General features: G+C 34.3%; 1 protein-coding gene and 1 pseudogene across 4 annotated transcripts; one reads left to right on the forward strand and one right to left on the reverse strand.

The window, feature by feature from the left end:
- Positions 1 to 7,307: 7,307 nt before the first annotated feature.
- LOC121263633 (histidine-containing phosphotransfer protein 1-like) lies at positions 7,308 to 9,897 on the forward strand. Of its 4 annotated transcripts, none has more exons than XM_041166650.1 (7): positions 7,309 to 7,465; positions 7,537 to 7,786; positions 8,133 to 8,263; positions 8,393 to 8,461; positions 8,684 to 8,755; positions 9,239 to 9,311; positions 9,693 to 9,897. In XM_041166650.1, the coding sequence occupies exons 2-7, from the start codon at positions 7,724 to 7,726 to the stop codon at positions 9,723 to 9,725; spliced, it is 441 nt and encodes a 146-aa protein (XP_041022584.1). In that variant the 5' UTR covers positions 7,309 to 7,465; positions 7,537 to 7,723; the 3' UTR covers positions 9,726 to 9,897. The 4 variants fall into 4 exon arrangements, with proteins under 4 accessions (XP_041022586.1, XP_041022584.1, XP_041022582.1 ...); XM_041166648.1 differs by having other exon boundaries at positions 7,549 to 7,786; XM_041166652.1 differs by lacking the exon at positions 9,239 to 9,311 and having other exon boundaries at positions 7,308 to 7,465; positions 7,549 to 7,786.
- Positions 9,898 to 17,046: 7,149 nt separating this feature from the next.
- Positions 17,047 to 24,769, reverse strand: LOC121263634 (annotated as a pseudogene).
- Positions 24,770 to 25,015: the final 246 nt, after the last annotated feature.

Consider the following 25,015-nt stretch of genomic DNA (forward strand, 5'->3'; position numbering starts at 1 on the left):
AGAGGAGAAGGTTTAGGACGAAAAGAGGGAGAGGGGAGGAAATCCTCATTTACTTGGTTGCCTGGAGATGACTTATAAGTAGTTTTCATTTAAGTGGTTAATTTAAAAAATTACTTAAATTACGTCACATCAATTAATATTCATGGAAATGATAAACTCATGGTAAAGATGAGCATTATTCTTTATCTATCTAGAGGAACTAGGAGAAATCTTTGGAAGTTATATAATCAGTGTATTTAAATTGCCAAAGAAGTTGTGTAGAGAGATTGAGGCAATGATAATAAGATTCTGATGGAGTCACTACAAAGGCCAAGGGTGGCTTGGGGTTTAGAGAGCTGGAATGTTTCAATAGAGCCATGTTGGCTAAGCAAGGGCGGAGAATGGTAAAAGAATCTCAGTCACTAGCCGCCAGCGTCTTTAAGGAAAAATATTTTAAAAATTCTTAGATTTTGGAGGCCAAACTTGGAAAATCTCCTTCTCTAATTTGGAAGTATTTGGTCAGCATTAGATGTATTGGGGGATGGTTTATTGTAGAGAGTTGGAAAATATCTGGGATCAAAAGTGGTTGCCAACACCTTACCGTGTTCAATCTCCAATCAGAATTCTCAATGCTGAATCAAAAGTTAGTGAGCTTATTGATGGACAGGGCAGGACATGGAATGAACAGTTAGTAAAAGAAATCTTCAATGAGGATGAGGCCAAGATAAGTTGTGCTATTCCTATTAGTCGAGTTGGAGCTGCAGATAAACAAATTTGGGGTCTCTCAAAGAATGGTAGATTCTCTGTTTAGAGTGCCTACTATGTGGATCAACAAAGAAAAAATGCAAGTGAGGCTGGTACTTCCTATGAAGGGGAGGATGCTGATTTGTGGAAGCAGATGTGGAACCATGATGTACCTGGTACTGTCAAGCACTTCTTAATGGAAATCTGGCAGCAACACCCTGCCTGCAAGGTTGAATTTGTGGAAAATAAAGATTATAGAGGATCCAAAATGCCCTATATGTCAAACTGAAGAGGAATGTATAGAAATAAATACATGGTGGTGGTTATAATGAAGAATATATGCTCTAGAAGAAATAAATATATTTTTGAAAACAAATTTACTTGCCCTGTTAAGATTGTACAAATAGCAGTTGCAGGGCTTGAAGATTGTCATCAGACAAATATGGAAAGGGGGAAGACAGAAACAAGAAGAGGATACAGGGAGAAGGGTGTGTTGGAAAAAGCTGGAAGGCAATAGTTACAAAGCTAATTTTGATGCTGCTCTAGACTTAAAACACCAAAGATTGGGGGTGTGAATTGTGATTAGGGACTATAATGGAGACATCTTAGCTTTGATGTGTGATGCTAGGAACTATGTAAACTCTCCTTTCATGACTGAATGTAATGCTCTATGGAGGGCTATGGAGCTGTGTACTGAATTGGGATTCCGAGATGTTATTCTTTAGGGAGATGCAAAGGAGGTAATTGTGGCTGTCAAGTCTGAAAAGGAATATGAATCATGGAAGGGGCAGATCATTGAGGATATCAAGCAAATTTTTCGAACCAGTGAGTTGTGGACAATTGCTTTTATACGTAGAGAAAGAAATGAGGTGGTACACAATCTTGTAAAGATGGCTCTACAAAAGGAAGGGGATCTATGCTAGATGGAGGATGGTCCAGAAAATATATATCCTTTGATTGTAAAGGATAAAGTTTGTAATGTGCTGAATTGATAATGACATTAATACAATTCGGATTTAAAAACAAAAAAACAAAACTCTCGGTTGACACTACCTAACTCATGGGCAATTAACGACTATCATATATATGTATATGGGTGGCTCTACAGCTACCTACTAGTTCATTTTGTATTTTTTTTATACATATTTTTTTTAACACTTTTAATTAATCACAACATTATTAAAAAATATTTACTTAATCATTAATTTAAAAAATTAAAAATAAAAACTAGTTGTAGCCCCAGCAGAAAGAGTAACATTTTCCAATGCATATTTCTTATCTAAAGTTTGGACCCAAGTAAGAGAATAATTCATTACTAGGGAAAGAATACAACAAATCTGGAAAGAATACAACAAATCTGAAACTCCCATGGCCCCACATAGCACAAAATGGCATATTTCCAGTACGATGGGACCTAAATTGAAAACTCCATTTGGCTCGTTGGAGACATCTTGTGGATCCCCCGACCCCAAGATTCTATGAACCATACATACCCGTGTGTATACATAAAAATTAAATATAGTCTTACGTGTACAAGTCTTTTATATATATATATATATATATATATGTGTGTGTGTGTGTACAAGTCTTATATATATATATATATTTTAAATGTGTCATCTATCATTAAAAAATAATTTTTTCATGTGGATTCCAAATTTATGATTTTTTTTAAAAAAAATGTACAAGACTTATACGCTTTAAGACTACAAATATTATTTCTTATATATATATATATATATATATATATATCCTTATACTTAAAAGAGGTTATCGGTTGATGAACATGAATGAACGGTGTCTTTGTTTGACACTTCATTCTTCCACTTATGTTTCTTTGTACAACCTCACAGCAACATAAGCACAAACCAACCTCACCGTAAATCATCCTAATTGTACAAAATCACAAAACCATCCTAATTGTGCAAATTTACAAAATCACAAAATCAGAGCAAGTGAGAGGTAGAGGCTCGAATGGGCATGGAGGAATAAGGGAGGTGCCATGGAGGGCTGGTGGTGGCGTCGTGGGTTGTAGGTGGTGGATCTAGGCAGTGCAATGGCAAGAACCCGTGAGATAGAGAAAGGCTTCGTGAGAGAGGGAGGCAAATCGGGGAGCTGCGTCGTGGGTGGCCTCATGGTGGCTGGTAGAGGCGACATACGACAGCGTTATGGTGGTCCTACGGCGGTGGATCTGGGATCTCGTGAAGAGAGAGGGCATGAGAGGAGCTGGGGCTTTGGCTGGAGGAAAGGAGGAAGGGGAGGGGGTTGTCGGCGAGGGAGGACGTTCGTGGTGGCGGTGCGGGGGCATGGGGTTGGTTAACAGCGGCATTACGGGGAGAAACTCATGCATGTAGAGGGGTTGCGTGCGTGGGGCTAGGGAGGAGCTACGAGTGGTGAGTCCCATGGAAGGGGTCCATGGCATAAGGGGAACTCGGTGATGGGAGCTGAGGCTGAGCTGTAGTGGTGCAAAGGTAGAGAACACATGTGTCGAGACCCATTTTGGATTGCTCGCATGCGGCTGAGGGAGGAGCTGCTAAGGGGTTTTGACGGTGGGGTTTGGTTACCGGCGTGAGGGGAAGCCGATGAGGTGGTCGGTGACGCCGCAAGGTGGCGCACGGCGGCGCTGGGCTGCTTGAGGGAGGAGATTAGGTGAGAGAGAGGGAAGACGTACGACTACTGAGAGGGAAGGAGAGATAGTGAGAAATCGAAAGTGAGGGGAAAAGGCTAGGGTTTGGGATCTAAATCCCACCTTAATCTTAACTCTCCCAGATTTGATCCAATAGTGGATGTTTAAACATTACTTTAAACTAACTTAAATAGATAATTAAAATATAAATATCATATCATACATTTAAAATCAACTTTAATTTATAAAATAATAATATTTCATCATTAAATAAACGATGAAATTTTGCTAAACATTTTTAAGAGAATAAAACCATCTAATTAATTAAAGAAGATCGGGTAAGAGAGAGGGAATACGTGTTGCTGCTAAGGGGAATGATAGAGATGGAGAAAGAGAAAGTGAGGGGAAAAGGCTAGGGTTTGGGGCTTTAAAGTCCAACCCTTCATTTTAAGTCCCTAGATTTGACCTAACGGTGAAAGTTTAAACACTGATTTAAACTAACTTAAAATAGATAATTAAAATATAAATACCATATCATACATAAACCATCGAATTTAATTTATAAAATACTAATCTTTCATCATTAAATAAATGATGAAGTTTTTCTAAATATTTTGAAGAAAATAAAACCATATAAATAATTAAATTTTTTCACATAATTTAAATCTTATAATATTCTTAATTAACTAAAATCATTTAGATAAAATGATTTTCTACAATTATAATATTTTTGGAGCTTTCAAAATATAAGAGACTTACTTTAATGATGAAAGAACATGAAATCAGGAACAGGGAGGGTGGATTTACTTCATACAAGCTCACTACATCTTTTGCATAGTTGGATTTAACATGGCATGCATGCATTAATCTCTACTGTCAAATATGGTTAATTTGTAGAGCTGAAACTTCCATGCAGAACTTTAACACATGATCGTGACTGATCTTTCACGTATAGATGATCAACCCAAATGAAATGTTTGGAGATACTACGATTGGAACAAACTGATCTTATTAAAGTAGAGAAAGATGGACGTTCATAGATACTTGCTTATACTAGGTTTTATGCTCCTATGCATTAGACTATTTATAAATCAATCTTATGTACTCTTTTAATCTTGATGATTGTGAACTAACAACTAATTCAATTATTCAAAATTTTGTGTTACATGTAAGGAGTCACATTTTATTTGATGTACGTTTGGACACATTATTTTCAAGAATTTTATTTTATTTTTCTTTTAATCAGACAAATGTGGCAAACGTGTTTTGCACATTAAACCATTGCTAAAATTTATTAGATAATTTATTAATCATTTGTCTTTTCAAAAAATCATATAATTTTTGTACAAAATCTAAACTAGGCAAATGTCCCTTGAACGTTGCTCTATTACTAGTGTGTGTGTGCGCGCGCGCGCATAATTATAGATTAATCCTTTCCTCTCCTTTCATTGTTCTTACATACACATATTTCTGCTAGTGTATGTAGATGACATAATTCTCACAGGAAATAATACTGCAGCAATGAGAGGTCTCATAAACTGTCTTAAGCAACATTTTGCAATGAAGGATCTTGGCTCTCTCAGCTTCTTTCTTGGGATACATGCTCAATATTTGACCAATGGGATGTTATCACAGTCCAAGTATACACTGGACGTTCTCTCTTGGTTCAAAATGACAGAGGCCAAACCAGTTAAAACCCTTATTCCAGCAGGCTCTCAGTTATCTAAGCATCATGGTGATCCATTGGAAAATGCCACTGAATATAGACAACTTGTTAGAGCTTTGCAATACCTCACGTTGACAAGACTAGACATAAGCTTCACTGTCAATCAGCTTTGTCAGTTTATGCACAATCCCTCCACAGTCCACTGGACAACAGCCAAAAGAGTGCTAATGTATCTCAAAGGATCACTCAATCATAGTCTACTAAGGGATCACTCACTTTTAATGCATACAGTGACTTAGACTGGGCTGGTAACCTAGATGACAGAAGGTCAACAACTGGCTATACCATATATCTAGGACCATGTCTAATCAGTTGGAGTGCCAAGAAACAAACTATGGTTTCTAAATCAAGTACAGAAGCTAAATATCGATCTCTAGCACTTACCACAGCTGAAGTTTATTGGCTCAGGATGCTTCTAAAAGAACTGCAAGTGCCTCTCGATACAACTCCTACCGTATGGTGTGATAACTTAGGGGCACTGTCCTTGGCAACAAATCCAATGTATCATGCAAGGACTAAACATATAGAGGTGGACTATCACTTTATTCGGGAGAAAGTTGTTAATAAAGACATCACAACCAGGTATCTCTCTACCATTGATCAAGTGTCAGACATATTCACTAAAGGACTTACTTCAGTAAGATTTCTACTACTTAGAGACAAGCTAAGAGTGACCACCTCACCCATCAGCTTGGAGGGAGATGTTAGAAGAGACTCAACTGACCAAGATCAAGGCTCAATTGACAAAGATAAAGGCTTGATCTCAGCCATTAATTCAGCCTCAGACAGAGGCTCGCGTGCAAACCATGCTTAAGACAGCAAGACAATTGACACTTAATTTCCTTGTATAGATTTATTCTCTATTTAGTTTTCTTGTATAGATTTATTCTGATTAAATGTAATCTTGTAATCTCATTATTTCTTCCTATGTCTCAATCCCTACAATTATGGGAACATATGTATTAAAGCAGCACTGCTGCATTGTAAAGTATCAATCTATGAAATACAGTTTGTATTTTCATTTTCTTTTATATTTTTGCAAGATTCATGTTTTCAGCAACTGCAAGCTCAAAGAAAAACATGGCCTGATTTGTTAAAAGTTAAATAAAATATATTTTTTTAATATTATTTTTATTTTAAGATTTTAAAAAAATTAAACTATTTATTTTATTTTATGTAAGAATTTATAAAAATTATAATAATTAGACTAAATATAATGAGATGAATTAATAAATATTACGAAAGCAATTGATAAAAATATGCTCATGTCCAGAGAAACATGGACGTGATTACCTTTGTTAAAAATAGCATAAAGTAGCAAGAATTACAGACTGTGAAAGTATGCTACTTATAACCAAATACCAAATCATGGGCTTCCTCCATCTTTAAAAAAAATAAAAATAATAAGAAATAAAAAAAATAAGAATTAAAAAAAATAGAGTGAGAGAAATTCAAGTAAATCATTGTAGAAATATGCTTTTTGAATGTTTTTTTTTGTTGGCTTTCTAACATCCATACGCCTTTTACTCGTTTTCAATCTACATATACAATTTCCACACAGCCCCATGTATCTGGAGGCTTCAGTGGATTCACCCTTCTGGAGAGTTGTGCCTACATCCATCTTCCCTTTGAGAAATACTATTTTTCACCTTTAATTTTATTATTTTTAATGACATTTTTAAATAGCTTTAATTTAATTATTGACTGAAGAACCCATTTAGAATGTGTTACGTTAGCCGACGTGAAGATGATATAATCAAATATAATAAATGTATCATTACTCTTTCACTTTTATTAAAATTGATATTTATTGTCAATTTAATTATCTTTTGGACATCCTGACATAGCATTGAATCATTGCTTCATAAATAAAAAAAAAAAAATAATAGTGTTATATATACATACAATTTTAAGCACAATAATATACATAGCGAGTATCTGTCCCATTTTATTAGTTTTTTTTTTTTTTTTTTTAATTCGAGTTTTGAATTTCAAAATTTTCATCATTTCAGCGGCTAACATGCCAGTGCATATGGTTACGTGAATAAAATTGTTAGTATAGATAATATTTTTCAAAATAAAAAGTGTGATATCAGATAAAGTTTTTTTTTTTTTTTTTAACAAAAGGAAGACATCTAGATTTTTCATTTAAAAAGTCAGGTCATATGACATCTGACTCTTGACTTAGATAAAGTTGGAGTAATGAGATAGCATGCTGGGGGCTGTTGAGGGCACTGAAGAGTTGTAAAATGATTCTCCAATTCAGTAGTGAGCACCCTGATTAGATAACTGGATTAAAAAAACAGATGACGAGGAACCCATAATAGAAAAGGAAGGAAGAAAAGATAAGGCAGGCTTAAATGTTATATTTGTTATGATAACCAAAATCAGTAAGATACTAATTTATGGCAATTCATTTGCACGCTTTCGGTTTCGGCTTTCTCAAACATGTTCTTTTTAGCGTTTTCTACAGGAAAGGGTGGTGGAGGAGGAGACCCACGTCCTTATCTCTGATTGACTCACTGTTTGGTCAACCTTCGTACTACATAATCTGTGAGATGGGGCTGTGAGATAAGGATTTCGACACATCGTTTGTGGGTCGTTCTGGGTTAGTGAGAGTCCCCCAGTTGGAGTAAGAAACCAAATCAATGGATGTTATGATCCAGTTGCAGAGACAGTTGCGGGAACATTCCGCTTTTCTGCGTAAGGAGGTTAGTTTTTTTTTTTTCCTTCTCTTTAATTTTTTTTTTTTTTTTTTATGTAAATTTTTTCAAATTATTTATGGGATTTGTCATTTGGTAATGGAATAGTTTTTCTGGGAGGCGTAAAGTGAATACAGTTGTTGCCCGGAAGAAAATGGATGGCATGCTACGTTTTCTTCCATATGTAAAGACTTAAAATTTATGCAAACATACGAGGCTTTCAAAGTCTCCTGAAAAATTAACTGGTTTTCCATCGAGACAGCTGGAATGGAATTTTTACTAGTCTCGTCCTGGGTTCTATTTTTGAGGTTGCTAGAGGAATTCTGATGATTTTTTTTTTGTTGGTGGTGTGAAGGGATATTTGGATGACCAGTTTGAACAACTTCAGAAACTGCAAGATGAGAGCAGCCCAGATTTTGTGGTTGAGGTTGTGTCTATTTTCTTTGATGATTCTGAGAAGCTCCTGAACAATTTGGCCAAAGCTGTGTGCGTATTCTTTTATCTATTTGGTTAATTGTGGAGGATTTTTTTTTTTTTTTTTGTATTGTGTTTGGGTGGCAGGAAATTGCTTCAGCGATAGTAGAAATGTTTATTGAACTGTTTATACTAGTGTAGGGAGCAGAAAGCTGTGGATTTCAAACAGGTAGATGCCCATGTTCATCAGTTCAAGGGTAGTAGTGCCAGGTATTTGTTGATTTTCTCCTTTACTCTCTTTGTTTCTTTCCTTTTTATTAAAATGCCTGATATGGTTATCTCATTTTTGCTTAATTAACTTCTCCAAATACTTTTTAAAGTTATGGCATATGTAATTGCTTCACATTATTGCTAATATCGTGGCTGGGAAGAATTTTATTTTCTGATGCGCTGAATTCAAACATTTTCCTTCTATTTTCCCATTTCTTACAGCATAGGTGCCAAGAGAGTTAAAAATGTGTGCATCGAGTTCAGAAATTATTGTGAGGCCCAGAACATTGACGAGTGAGTTATCTTCGTTCTCATGTTGCAGTTCTCTTTTTTCCTCAGCCCCTATGAGACATGCTATGTAAAATTTTCAGAGTTTATCCTGTTTATATTTGCTATTCTTCTTTACAAAAACCATGTACTAGTCTATGAATGATTGATTATGTCCAAAGTCATAGTTTTTGATGTTTGACTACTGAAGTTTTATATGAAATTGATGAATTCTGGAAGAATATGTGAATCACTTTGTTGCTGTGATTTGTTTAAAAAGTAACTAAAATGATCTAAATTACAAGTTTAAATGGGAGTTAATTCCTTGCTTTCTAGTATCTGACTAAAATTTAACTATCATAAGACAATTATTCTTTTAGAAAGCATACCTGAGTAAACCAAAAATCACGAAAATATGCCTTCACACAACACAATCCTCAACATGATGGTTGGGGCTAGTGACATAATTCTCGTGCCAGAATCTGACTGACGCCAGATTGTTTGGTGCAGGTGTTTGATATGTATGCAAAAACTGCAGTTTGAATACTCTGTACTGAAAAACCAGCTTGAATATTTGTTCAGGGTAAGCATATCCTTCTGTTGAAGGAAGCTTAGCTTTTACTATTTTTGAATGATGTTGATAATCCAGGGTACCAGAAAACATGTCAATATGGTTAATGATTGCTTGAAGAAAATAAAATTTTATATGCCCAGAATATCATTGAAATGATCCTGAACTTTCATTTTTTGGCCTTTCTAAACACCATTTTGGTTTGAGCATTGAATGTTTTTCTTCCCATGATAGAGAATCATTGAGATCATTGTGAGGAAATTTCTGTCAATTCTTTCTCCAGTTGGATGTTAAAAAACACCCTCCAATGGCATCCTTGGCTGATTATCTAGTTTGTTTTAACATTTGCATATAAACTGTGATGTATAAATAACTGTTTCCCCATTACTCTAGCTGGAGCAACAGATCCGAGCTGCCGGCGTGTAGTCGTGACTTTTGAGTCATCCCATGAAGGCAGAAACAAGAAATGAAGGATTTGATGTTACAGACTTTTTAGTGTTCAAAGTATATCCTCATAGAATATCAAGACTTGCTGAAGGATTCCTCAAGAATTATGTCTAATGTGAATAAATAGTTTCTACCTTCTTTTTGCAGAACATATTCCTTCCTTGTGTTGTTGCTGCTCACTAGTTAATTTTTTTCTTTTATATTTTCTTTGATTAGATCAGATGGGTCCAACTTTTTCCATTTTTTTAACAAAATGGTTAATGCCTGTGTTTCTTTCTTTCTTCCTTCGTTGAGTGAACATGAATTTTCATTTACCAGCCTCCAAGAACCACAGGATCATTTTAGCAAAAGAAATCAGTCCCTGACTTTTTACTGATTTGAAAAACCCTCCCTTGGGTTTTCAATTTTCCTCATCAACTCCCTGGATTTGACGAAATTTTATAATTAGATCCTTCGGTTCCTTTAGCATTACCTCGTCTAGCATGTAACGGCACAGCTGTCACGTGGCTCATAGTCTATCGTATCAACCAATTTGAAGTTTACATGTTGAAACTTTGAGCCACTTTAGCTACCTCTGCTAAAAGAAATTATATAGCTTTTTTTTTTAAAAAAAAGTAAAAAACTATGAGAAAAGCCAAAAATTGAAATAATTAGAAATTAATTTAATAAAAACTAAGAAAAAAAGAACAAAAAGTTTTAGTAAAAAAAAAATAAAAATAAAAATATAGACAAAAAATTAAGAAAGATAAATTGTAGAACAAGACTTAACAAATAAATAAAACAAAATAAATTTAAAAACTTAAAAATTAGAAACAAAAAACATTTTAATACAAACTTAAAAAGAAAAAATAGCATTTAACAGAAAATATAAATTAAAAAAAAAAAATTTGATGGCCAACCCCAAGTCACCACCTTGGCCGCCACCTTTGGTGGTGCCGCCATCACGAGAGATACTTCTAGGTGGCCTACGAGGGAGCCACCCCCCAAGATAGTGGCCTAGAGCCATCTTCATTCTTCAGGGATAGCCCGCCCCATCATGAGGACAACTACCCAAAGGTGTCTCGACAAGATCTGGCCACCACAGATGTGGCTCCCTCACAAGCCACCATTGGTCGGCCCAGATTGGGCTACCTAGAGGTGACTTGCATGAAGATGCTATAATGGGTTAAAGATAAAGATCCCATAGAATCGTGATCGGTTTCAATTCACTAGACTGAGATTTTCTGTAAACCAGTTTTCATGTTTTGTGGACCGAACCGAATCAAACCAAATTATACTTTTATATATATACTAGAGACAAAACATAACAACACAATTTTCATACTTTCATGTTCACATAACAGCATTTAATAGTTAATAAATAAAAAATTTAAACAAAACAATGATCAAGGTTTTTCTATCAAACTGTTAATTTCAATACAAAGAGCACAAATGAGGAGGATTTTTGTCAGATGGTGCAATAAGACCAACTTCTTCTTTCATTTGAAGATTATCACTGCAAGCAATTACACTAAAAAAGTTCAACATCTCATGAAAACCCTCATCATCTAAATTCTATTTTACAGAACAAACAGAATAACAAATGCTATCCTTTATTCGATTGCAAGAATATATCACACAACAACCATAACATAGAAACCAAAGTATACATCACGCATCAAACTGTTAATCCTAATAGAAAGAACATAAATAAAGAGGATTTTCATCAGATCATGAAATGACACCATAACAATTTCTTCTTTCATTTGAAGATAATTACTACAGACAATTATGTCAAAAAATTTCATCATTTTTTGAAAACTCTCATCATTTAAATTCTTTTCTTTTGGAGCAAACAGAATGACAAGTCAAGATATAAAAACTTTAAATTGGTAAATATACCTCAAAAAATACTGCAGCATAAGAGACGAAAAAACAGAACAACAAATGACAACAAAAAAAAAAAAAACTTCAAAAAGAAAGACAGCAAAAAATCAAAGGGGAAAAAAACCCAACATTGTAACAAAAAATACACAAATGAAAATATATACAAACAGGGGAAAAAAAAGATATCACATAGCCAATATAATAATAACAAGCAATGAAATACAAAAAAAATTCCCGTGTCTCAAACATGACGCTGCCATCAGAGCTGATTGCAACAAGTGAGTGCATCAAAACACTTACTTAAACCGGCCTTTAAAAAAAAACTTTAAATCTTTAAAAAAAAAAAAAGTAGAATTATCTTTCACGGTATAGCAAACGAAAAGAATCCATATATTTCTTCCACAAACAAATAAATACTATCCATTAAATGATAAAATATCACAGTTTTTTAAAGTAAAAACAAAAAATCATATATTTCATCAAAACTTCTACAAAAAAATAAAAAATAAAAAATAACACCACAAACATGGAACGGCCAGACAAAAATCCACTTACCTTTTTTCAGAATAACGAAGTGCATCATCGACAATGGAAAAATAAAAAAAAAAATGCAAGTCTTAAAGCAACATAAAAAATGCCATAAAAAAAAAATAAAAACCAACCACAAAAGCACCAGAACCATTCGCATCAAATGGCTACAAAACCCCACCCAAACCCCGATTGCCTTATGCGGAAAGTACCACAGACTGCAATATAGCCATTCAAGTGAGTATTACCCTGCCATATCGATGGGGTCCCATTAAAGCAAAACCTATAGCCCCTCTAAAAAGACCAAACTATCTTTATATAAACAGGAAAACACAACACTGCATTGCACCTGAAAAAAATAACTTCACACAACTCAAACTCCACAAAACAAAATCAATCAAAGTTGAAAAGAAATTCCTTCAAAGAATTAAACCAATCAAATACATAAATTCAAAGAGAAACAAAAACCAATAATAGAATCACAATTTATAAAAGCATTTTTATTAACAAATAAAAATATTGAATGTTTTTTCTGGTCCATATTTAACAATTATATTTTCTATAGTTACTACAGAAAAATATATTTATAGTACATGAAGAAGTTAAAAAATGCATGAAACAAAAAACTAAACACATAAACCCACAATATCCAAATCCACAACACACAACCCAAATTCCTTCACAGAACTAAACAATCAAGTGCATAAATTCAAAGAGGGAAAAAAAAAAGTATGAACAATTGAATAAAAAAATAAATGAAGCAGAACTTAAAAAATGCATGAAAGGAAAAGGCAGAGAGAGAGAGAGAGAGAGAGTTAAAATCCAACAATAAAGGCATAGATAGAGAGAGACGGTTTTAAGTTAAAACCAGGTATATATCTCGGGAAAGGAAATGATAAAAAGACTAAAATATCCTGAAAGACCAAAATAGCCCCAGTTAAACGGACAAAAACACTAAAACAGAGGGATAAAAAGGAGAAAAGACACAAAAAAAGGATAGCTACATGGAGGACAACAAGATCACTGTTCATGGCTATCGACACTTATTATATATAGTATAGATAGATATAGAAGTATAGATATAGATAGATAAACTAATAATCACATGTTATAACGAAATAGTTGAGAAAAACAAATCTTAAAGTAAAACTCTAATGTAAATACTATTGTTAGAAACCCTCTACAAAAAAATAAACAAAAAGTTAGTGTCACACAATAAATATATTCACAATAAAAATAATAAATAATGCAAACAAATCACAAAAGATTGTAAAAAAGGAGACACCATCCTAAAATAAAGACCAAAACTAGTTAGTCAAAAGGCCAAAACCAGTTACTCATCATAACATCAAATGAAAAAGACAACAATTTAATAAAACAAAAATAATATAAAACAGTTATATACAGGAAATATATTTATTAAAATCAGTTCCATACTATATATTAATTTTATAAATACAGTTATAAAATTATAACAAAAAATCATCAAAGATTTACACAGAAATGAAAAAAATTTACAAACACAATCCCCAAACTAAATAGCCCAAGAAATTTACATCTAATGCAGGAAATTAATAACGCACATGCAATGCAGAAGAAGCCAAAAAAACCACAACATGCAAGCAAATAACATACAAAAGAAAAACAAATAAAAAATTAATAACGCACATGCAGTGCAGAAAAAGTCAGAAAAATCACAACATGCAAGGAAATAAGATACAAAAGGAAAGCAAATAACCAAACATAAACTGACTTTCATCTAACTACACAACAAAAAAAAACCTCCGACACACAACATGCAAATATACATGGAAAAAAACCCCATCAAACAAAAAAAAAAATACCATCAAACAACCAAAAAAATCGAAGACAAACCATCAACGAAGAGAAAAAATATATATTTTTTCAAAAACATTTGAATGACAAAAACAAAGAATAGAAAATAACTCAGAACATGCAAATCTACACGAAAAAAATAAACAAAGAATAACAAACGCAAAGAGAGAAAACCCAAACTCAGAGAACTCACAACATGCAAATCCACACAAAAAAAACATCAAACAACCAAAAAAATTGAAGACAAACCATCAACGAAGAGAAAAAAATAACTCACAACATGCATATCTAAAGAAAAAAAAATCAACAGAGACAAACCCAATGCCACAAATAACAAACCCAAAGAGAGAAAACCGAAAATAGAAAAGTCACAACATGCAAATACACACAAAAAAAAAAAGGAAAACAAATCCATCAAACAACCAAAAAAATTATATCTTTGATAAAGAAATCACAAAAAAAATCATCAACGAAACGAAAAACACAAAAAAATAAACAGCAATCAACATAAAATTAAAAATTAAAAAAAAACCCACAAAAAAAAAATATTTTTTCACAAAAAACACAAAAACCCACAACATGCAAGCCCGCAACATGAAAATATGAAGAAAAAAGTTAATGTTTATGTAAAAAACAAAAAAAATACAAAAAACCCACAACATCCAAACCCACAACATGCAAATGCGAAAAAAAAAACTTTATTTCCTCGCAAATAAACAACACCCAACATGCAAACCCATGTGAAATTCCCAAATGAAAGACACCCAAAAAAAAACCCAGCAAACCGTTGTAAAATCTCCAAACCAACAACACCGAAAAGGAAAAAAATCGAAAGAAACAAACCAGAGAGAGAAGCCAGACAGAAAGAGCGTCGCTTTTGGAGAAGAGAGGAGTCGTGAGAAGACAACCCAGATGCAGACAGAGAAGAGAGAAGAGAGAGCTTTCGGGAAGCGAAAAAGCAGAGAGAGAGAGTTAAAATCGAACAATAAAGGCAGAGAGAGAGAGAGAAGGTTTTAAGTTAAAACCAGGTATATATCTCGGGAAAGGAAAGGATAAAAAGACTAAAATATCCCGAAAGACCAAAATAGCCCCAGTTAAATGGACAAAAACACTAAAACAGAGGGATAAAAAGGAGAAAACACACAAAAAACAAACAGCTACATGGAGGATGACAAAATCACTGTTCATGACTATCGATACTTATTATATATAGTTTAGATATATATATATATAATTTATTATATTCTCAAGTCAGTGTATAGAGCACATCATTCATATCACTTAAATTGTAAAATTTGATTTGTAAAGTTCAAATCTTAAAATGTATTTTCTGAATCAAATTATATTATATAAGCACTTTACTATATATGCTCTATATATTAAGAATAGAATTTTTCACACACACACATATATATAATATGATATATGCATTATACATATTATGAAGCTAATAATTATAGCGTAAAATTTTAATCTTATTATTAATGTTTCCTTGATATAAACTTACTCTTATACATAAATAATAATTAATATTAAGTTATTCACGTATTATTTATCCTTACATGTTAAGTTATATGCTTCATTTAGGGTTGCATTTGCAATTATTTTAGTGTATTTTTCTTTTTAGCTTCTGTGTATGTTCGCTAATTGTTTTTAACTATATTTGATTATAACTTATATGCATGTTTTAGACTTTTAGACCTTAGGAATGTTGTTATGTACATTTTTTTAGTAGGTTTTTTTAGGTATTATTATATGCATGTTTTTATTAGACTAATAAGTGTATTTTGGCTAATTATATTTAGCATTTATTTGGTTATATGCATGGTATTTTGGACTGAGATTATTTTTAGGCTAAAAAATTATTCATTTAGATTAGAAAGATCAACCAGTCCAACAAAAAGCTTAAAACTGAACTATCACTATAAAATGGAAGTGAATCGAAAAATTGAGAAAATCGAAAGTACCAATCCCTTAGTAAACCGGTTGGTTCTAGCCCAAATTGAATTGGTTTTGGTTGGATTTACTAGTAAGTCCAAAACCAAACCGAACCAAATTAATTACTTCCCTAGATGCCACCATAAGCCATTTGACCCCTTTTTTCCACTCAATTCTTTAGTTATAAGTTTCTTATAATTTATTCTGTCTTTTGTTATTTACTTATTTTATTTATTTTCCAATTTGTACGTTTTTTAGTTTGACTTTTGTTTTATAGTATCTTCATTTTTATTTTCTAATTTTGAATTGTTTCAATTTTTTTTTAACTTTTTTCATAGCTTTTGGCAATTCTAAAAACAAATATATATATATATATATATATATATATATATATATTATCTTTATTAGAGATAGTTCATGTTGAGTTGAGCTGAAACATGTCTATTTTTAATTGGTGGACACAAATTTTGAGTTACATGGCAACTTTGTTGTTAGAAGGGTTAATGTTATGACCTAATTGTAAATTTCTCCAAAACTAGGGAGTTAATTAATTGCAAACTTAAAAACCCAAAAAACTTTTGCAAATCGATGAAAACTCGGAGGCCAATTTTGTAACTCCACCTGAGCTAACCGAGTTGATATGTTGTTTTGATCAGAACAAAACAAACTAAAAATGAAATAAATGTAAAATTTTGTGCAGGCCAGGGTCGGATTGGTAAAATTTGGCTCCTGTAGTTCCCAATCAAACTCCCCTCCATTGACTCGATCTTGATATGTTATGATCCTGAGAGTTAAAGGCTTAACTGAATTAGTATCCAACAATCTTAGAGCTTTTGAATCAATAGTTGAGTCTTTACCAATTGGTATCAGAGACAAGTTATCCAACAGTCCTAAAGCTTTTCAATACTAATTCGGTTAAGCCTTTAACCCTCGTGATCATAACATGAAAACTGGGATGCAGTTGGACGGCCATGAGGTTGCCACATCAGACAGGAACATATAAATAATAAGCCACTCTTGAGAAAAAAGGGAAGCACCGGTGGGGAAAGCCAACACATCCACCCATGCTTGTGTTCTTGTAGAGCTACGTATGTCACAGCTAAAGTTACTTGTAAGAGTAATAACAAAAATATTAAAACAAAGATGAGGTGAGCACCCATATTATTCACCAGAGGTGTATTTATTTGGTGAACCATTATCCATGAATTTGTACAACTATATAAGGTCAATATCTTCAGTTTAAGTGGTATTTATGTACAACTGACATGGTGAATAGGAGGAGACAATCATTCTCATGCTTCATATTGCTCATCAGTTACACCTTATTTGAGGATGAAAAATAGCTTGAACCACTATACAAACAACAATAATAATTTACCAGATATAATCTTCAATAATTTGCTCACATAACAAGTAATCTTCATTAAATGTGTCTCCTCCGAACTCTCCTCCTGCTCGAGGAGGCTCGTGCTTCACCACTTCCGGGAAACTCCCATTTGACAACATCCCCATCCCAAGAGGAGCTAACAAGCATAGGGTAGTAAGGGTGCCAACTACAGTCTCTTACAGGTGATTTATGATGCTTGAGTGTTGCAACTTGGGCTCCACTCACCTACAAATAATTACCAAATTACTATCAACAGAGAGAGCTCCCCAACTGGGTATAACATAATTGTCATATCTTTTATAACATAATTATCAGTTGAAATTGTACAAACTATAATATTGGCTTCAACTTCAGATATGGTCACAAGGAAACCAGTTCACAATGTTATATGAGATCTTCACGTTACTTTGTACATTTATCTTTAATTTGATGGTCAAAGTCATCACGCAACCACAGTATCAAGCCAATGATGGGTTGCAACTTCTTGTTGACATTAGAAAAGCAGTATGAAACTTTTATGATCCAAAATATAACTATACATCTAAACAAGGCATAGAAAAGGTGAAGAGGAATAGAGGATTGCAAAACCTCACAGAAGATAAAGCACAAAGATAATGGAAGCAGTAGTGGTTTACATACCAAATCATATATATAAACACATGAATTGTGAGATCCAGTGTAGATGTACTTTTGACCAGTGCTGCAAATTTCAAGAAATTGATTTGTAAGTTCCATTCTGAACCAGTGTCAAAATTGGAGAAAAAAATACAAAAATAAATAAATAAACTGTGCTGTGTATTTATTCAAAATAGATGCCCATGAAAATAATTAGGTCCATCAGGTCTATTTACATAGACAGGCCCATTGGTTCAGGTTGAACAGGCCCAACTAGCATCAAACAAACAGCTCTGCATTAGAGGAACTATGATTGAGGCTTACCTGTATTCTGGGGAGAAGTAGCAGCGAATAAGAGTTCGCAAGACTGAATGAGCTCTATATGTAGCCACTGACTGATCACATGGGTGTTTCAAATCTTTTGCCTGTGGTGGGTAGTCCATCCATCTGTAGTCCCATTCATAACTCCTAAAGCCTGAATTGCTGAAATGGAGAGCAACACTGGTTATATTATTGTGCACTCAGGAAAATCTCATTCTGAAAAATATTAGACCTTGTGGATATCCTTAGTTTTGATGCAAACAAAAACCCACCGGCAGATTACAAGATTTGATCTATAACTCAACCTCTACATGATCATACAGAGTTCAAATCAAAATTAATTACAACTAACATTGTCTGTTCACTTACTGGTACGAAGTAAATTATGAAAGTACGATAAGCCTGGTTTTCTACATGTATAGTGTTCTAGATTTTAACATCTTTTGGAATAAGGAACTAAAACTTTTCTATTAAAGGTGCCAGTGGTGTAGCATCATCTCACAAATATGGAAAATGGTATCAATCTTTCACATTTCAAGTAGCTTTAGACATTGGAGTGCATGCAAAAATCATATTTCAGGAGTCATAATATGATAAAATCTGAATTTCTGTTCTGACCTCTGGTGATGGTTCTACGTTGTTCACCAACTCAATAGAAAATGCATCTGAGCCATTTCAAGTCTAGTCGTGTAACACCCCGGTACCAAATTAGAAATATGGATAACCCCCATAGAGTGGGTAGGTTATAAAGTTGGTCATCGGTGCTAAGTCCTACATTGGCTACTTACTAGGTCTTGTAACTGGGGAAACTTCAAATTGACTAGTCTTTTTGGGGTTATAGTGCCAATGTGGGCAGCGTTTTCTGTGTTGTTATATATGTCATCAGAGTCATTGAGTAAGGTCAGCCATGTGATACTGAAACACTACATAACATGGCCCTGATGAGGTCAGGAATTTAAGAAAGGAAGTTTGTGACAATCCAGTCTCACATTGGAAACATGAATAACTCCCATAGAGTGGGTAGGTTATGAAGGTATTCATGGGTGTTAAATCTCACATTGGCTACTTACTGGGAGAAACAGAGCTTTATAAGTGATTATATGAAAGCTTCAAATTGAGATTTTGGTGTTATTGCATAGATGTGGCTAGCACTTTCCCTGTATAGTTACAGCACGTCTTTTATATCCCAAAAAAGTTATTCAAGTCCCCAGGGAAAATGTGTGTGTGTGTGTGTGTGTGTGTATTCAAGATAACCATCGTTAGATCAACAACAAAATATCATAAATAAAAACAGATATCAAATGCACCTCCACTACATGATGGAGATCACAACTCCATATATATACAACACAAATTTCCAGGCAACATGGGAAGTCAGATTGTACCATGTGACACTAGAAGACATTCTCCGGATATCCCAAAGTTTTATAGTCTGATCTTTTCCATTTGATATTAAATAACGACTATCTCCACGGCTGTCAATAAATGTAATTCCTTCAAGATGTCCCATAAGGACCCCTGCCGGTTTATCTCTAGCAACAAAGCAACGTCTGTCCCACACCTACATAAAGATATGTCTTTCAGAATTATGAATGATGTTATATTATGGTTGGGATTGACTCTGACACCATTTGTAATTGTAATGACTCAAAGAAAGCCCAAACCACATCTAGGCTCATTCACCAAAGGACTGTCAATGTTATAATTGGAGCTCTTTGGAATCATTACAAAGGACAATAGTTTTCCCTTCCAGGCAATGTGGGGTCTTATTCACCACCTTCCTACACTCAATCCGGGGGCGGGGGCTACTTGCCACATGCTGACACATTGGCAGGTTAATCTTTTATTTTAGAGGAAAACTGTACTGATCCCATAGACTAGGGAGGAAAAATGCAATTGATCCCATACGAAAATCCCACAAAGAAGAGTAAGATTTACCTTACAGAGAGCGTCGTCACTCCCAGAATAAATGAGATGGCCACTTTCATCAGCAAAACATACAGTGTTCACATCAGACTGCAACACAAAATAAAATGCAAACTTAAGACACCATAAAAGATCTATTGTCCCCTTCAATAGAAAAATCTGTTTAAAATATAAGTGTTCTTCCATAAAATGAAGTCCAATAACACTCAAGGATTAGACAATATGGATCCATTGAAAAACCTCCATTCTGAAATTCCTGATTTTATTCTCTATCAAAATTACTCAAATTTGCTAACAACAAACTTGGAAAGAGCATTGGTATTTTGAGGATAACATATTAGATACATTATGCCAGAAGAACTGTTATTTAAAGTGAGGCTTAAGGCTCTCCCTAGCACATCGTTTACCAACTCAACTGCAACATAACATTTGTAGATAAGTTCAGGATTTGAAGAGAGAAAAATAGATCATGAAGACATTGTCAGTCAAATAAATCAGCTATGACGGAGCATAAGCTGTCTGTCTTTATGCAAGAGGACGCAAAAATCAATATCCAACCAGAAAACTATGCAAATCAAAACAAGATGAATATAAGTGCTTATGAATAAGGTAACAATACCTTGTGTGCCAAAATTCTGAGAGAAAGCTTATTTGCTTCAAGATCATAAACATAAATAGAGTCATCACTACTTCCAGCAATGACTTCTCGTCCATCTGTTGAAAATTTGACAGAGAAGATTCCAAAAGAGAATCCTCCATCATCATCGGCAGAAAAATCCAAACCTTCATGGATCTCCTGTGCATAACATACACACTCCAAATGTCAAGCAAGAATTATGGAGAGGGGAATGGAGGGATGAAGAAACTGCTGTCAAGGAGTATGGTGATTTGGGAAGAGTACAGCTTCCTGGGGCAAAAACAGCAAATACATATACTATTTCCTGCCTAAAAGGGCACAACAATGAACAAAAAGGGTGACCAATGTCTTTTACAATTGCATTATGATTCATAACAATAAATTTTTCCTTGCATTTTCTTTTCATACAATGCATGCACGTTCAAACAAATAAATGCAATCATCCAAAGCAATGGTTTGTTTAATAGTTTATATCACTTGTGACATCTTTGCTAGTGCATGCACGGGCAACTTCTCAAAACATATGGTTATACAGCCTAGTAGAGTTCTGTATTGATATTGTCAAACCATGCACTTATCTTCATGGATATAAACTTGCATTTAATTTCCAAATTTGTATAGCCAATGAATCCTATCTCTTGGTTTAATAGTTCAAAAATCTTTAATCATATGAATCTTTTACTGCCTCATTTCAAGATCCTAAATAGCTCTGACTTATTTTTCATTTCATGGCTCCAAATACAAGTGCAAGAAAGAGTTTCATTGAAAGCTAATATAAGTCCACAGGATTGTCATAAGAAAAGAAGTAAATGGTATCAACTAATAGGCATGATATTCTAGTACTCCACAGTGTAACGTGCATTAACACAGTAATTACAAAATCTAATGAAATTGGAACACAACTGGCTTCATACCGTAATATTTGCTAGAGACTCTGTTTCAGGGGACCCAACATTAACAATATGGACAATAGGTGACATACTAGCATAAACCTGCAATAGCAGAATATAAATTGATTAACCAATTACAGCAATGAAGAGACATTGGAATATAGGCTTTAGCCTGCTGAAAGACTATCCTTCAAATAAAATTATATTAACAAACATGACAGAATGCACATTATAAAAAACAATAAAATACTGCATTCCAATGGAACTCAACTCAACTAAACCTTAATCTACCTAAATTGGTAGCTGCCAGACAGCGATGCAACCAAACCAGCCAGGTCATACCAGATAGGAAGTTGGCAGTCCCATTCAATTAGCGTCTTTTTACTAATTTTGACCATGTATAGGTGGTCAAGAGGGCAACTTCATAGTCTGGGATAGGGCACCGTTTAGTCTCACTACCTTTTATTTTTTTTATTTTTTTATTGGTAGTCTCACTAACAAAATCATCACTGACATTTCAAAGACAAACTATTTTCCAGCTACTTAGATCTTTTACTTGATCAACAATAACAAGGGTTATATCACATACAAGCAGGTGCACTCAATGCATCTCTTGGTCCTCCTAGCTCACAGATTTCCAGCAGAGAGCAAGATAACAGATTGTTCTAGTTCTAATATGGGAATTTGTCCATGCAGAGTCAATATTATCGATATAACACCATCCAATCTTGCAAGGTAACTACAAAACTGGCATTGAGACAAGGAACTCAGAACCAAGACGTTTGGGTCGCATGAAAAACACAATACCTCCTTTTGGAAGTAACCACAATCATGATATATATCACAATACCCATTTTGGTAATAACAATTTGTCTTATTTGATGACATTAATCACCTCACACCTCAGGCTTAGTGGTGTACATCTGTAAAATAGAAAGGTTTTTATCCATACTTCACATCAGCCAAGATGTAAAGAGGCCAAAAAGCATGTATATTTATCAAGTCCACAACAGGGTAGGTCCACTCAGAACCAGACACCTGGCATCATGGTCGACAAGTTTAGAAACCATGTGTGTGTGTGTCTATATATATACACAAGTTTCAAATTTAAGGGCCAAAAATATAGGGACATACAAGATGGCGTTGATCTGGCGAAAGAGATGTATCAGTAACTGTCCATCGCACACTTTTCGCAAGAATGTTCTTCTGAACCATTCATCCTCGGTCCACATTATATATTCTAATGTGGCTTCCCTGCAAAAGACATCCTTGTACTTAGTTTTATAACTAAGGACATGCAAGAAGGAGGGGAAAGTAATTAAAAACTTCAGAGCTCACAGACTGAGGCCTAAGAAAACAAATTAAATATGTCTAGAAAATACATCTAGTCCACTTGAGAAGATCCTTTTATTCTGTTTAAGAAATATGTGATGTTGCATATTCACCTGAAATCCAGCAACAAAAAGGGAACCATCAGCCGAAAACTGTGAGACATAGGCTCGGCTGGTCTGTTGGTCAACTAGCCAAGGACCATTTACTGGCAGATATCTGCTTAGGACATGACAACAATCGGCTGATGAGAATCTCCCCCTTCTTGAATAATTACACTCTCGACCAGCCAACATCTTCACTGTGGAAACCGGTAACTCTCGCCTGCCAGGTATGACTTGGCTTAACCGTTCGTGAGGTTCTGATTTTAACCTCGTGAGATGGGCAATCTCATGGTCTAAATGTGTCAATGGCTTGTTGGATCTTTGGCTGTTAGTGTCTTCATGGATGGTATTCTCCACATTGCAGAGGTCTGCTTCTATATCTAGTCTACTCATTGCATAACCCATTTCATTAACTGCAGCCCTGCCGGTTGTAACATACATTTTAGTTTAAGACAACTGCGAATATGTTGTTGCACATAATCATAGACTATACTGTTGCAGCCTCATATCACCTCCATTTGTTTTAGAATGTCAGTCATGTCAACAAGGAAAAAAGTAGTTCCAGTCTCTTAGGCCACTCATTTGAAACAAAAAACTCATAAAAACACAGATTCTACTAATTAATATATGAATTTTTCACATAAATGTAGGGAAAAAATAATAAACAATCCTAAAGTGCATCAAAGGTATATTTACTCAGCTAAACTGAATAACATGTAGATGCTAATACCCAAAGGTCCATAAATTTTATACATTTGTTTGGTCTACTAAAAAATAACCTTATTCTGCCGGCTTTCTTTTGCTTTAGAAAGATGGCACTATATGTTATGTACTCACTTCCCCGTTTATTTTATTCTATACCTGCTCATTGAGCTTGATAAATCTGTCACCTCAGCTCGTGTACATCGGAGAAAAATACCAATTTACACCGGAAGCAATCTTCAATTCTAATATATTTTTTTTCACCAACCATAATATAGAAAGTCAACTCAACTAAGCTATAATCCCCACTGATGGGACCGGGCAAAATGAAATGGGAAATACCTTTTGGCATTGAAATTTCCCAGAAATAGCTTTCCACAAACCAAGCATAATCTAAAAGATATATCGTTTCCAGCTTAAAAATAAAAAATAAAGAAATAAAACACAAACAAACAAAACACAATGTTCTTACCTCCCTACTCATCTATCATTACAATAAATCATTCTCAATGGAAAAAAAATTAAATTAAATAATTAAAATTTTCTGCATATCCCACGGCAATAATCAGTTCAGTCCTTACTAAGCGAAACTATTTATATGGTTCAAATTATCTAAGCATTACAATTTGCAAAGCACAAAACTCAGTCATTTCGAGTTCTCGTTAAGTGTGTGAATACGGAACCTTATCATTTTCCAAACAGATCGCTGAAAGAGGAACCAGATGATTGCAGAACATAATTAAGGGGGCAAATACATAAATAAACGAAGAACAAAAAGGAACCAGCAGATTATAGAAAAGATTGCTCTTATGGACAAGAAAAGCAGGAAAATAACAAAGGAAATCTGACCTCTGAGCTGTCGAGGATTTAGGTTCTCGGAGAGACACAAACACAGAGAGATTCCGTACTTTTCATTTTTGTTGGTTGTTATGGTATAGATTCACAATGAATAATTCTTTATGCAGTCCCATATAGGGGAGACCCCGCGCACGCCTGATGTGGCCAAGTGAAATGCTTCGTTTCATTTAAGCGAAAAAATGCATAGAAGTAAAACGCGTCGTTTAACTTTGCTACTGTTTTAATCTTTCGTTGGTTTTGATCTTTGGGTTCTGGTAAGCGGTTCCACGCTCGTCTACGTAGCTGGATATGGATCGCATACCCACTCGCCTCGACTGACCACCACGTGTCAA

The sequence above is a fragment of the Juglans microcarpa x Juglans regia genome, chromosome 4S, assembly GCF_004785595.1.
Source record: "Juglans microcarpa x Juglans regia isolate MS1-56 chromosome 4S, Jm3101_v1.0, whole genome shotgun sequence".
NCBI classification, from domain to species: domain Eukaryota; kingdom Viridiplantae; phylum Streptophyta; class Magnoliopsida; order Fagales; family Juglandaceae; genus Juglans; species Juglans microcarpa x Juglans regia.

Coding starts and splice junctions, on each gene's coding strand:
- LOC121263633 (XM_041166650.1), top strand. CDS start 7,724: ATGGATGTTATGATCCAGTTGCAGAGACAGTTGCGGGAACATTCCGCT. Junction 7,787..8,132: donor CCGCTTTTCTGCGTAAGGAG/GTTAGTTTTTTT, acceptor GGTGGTGTGAAG/GGATATTTGGATGACCAGTT. Junction 8,264..8,392: donor AACAATTTGGCCAAAGCTGT/GTGCGTATTCTT, acceptor ATACTAGTGTAG/GGAGCAGAAAGCTGTGGATT.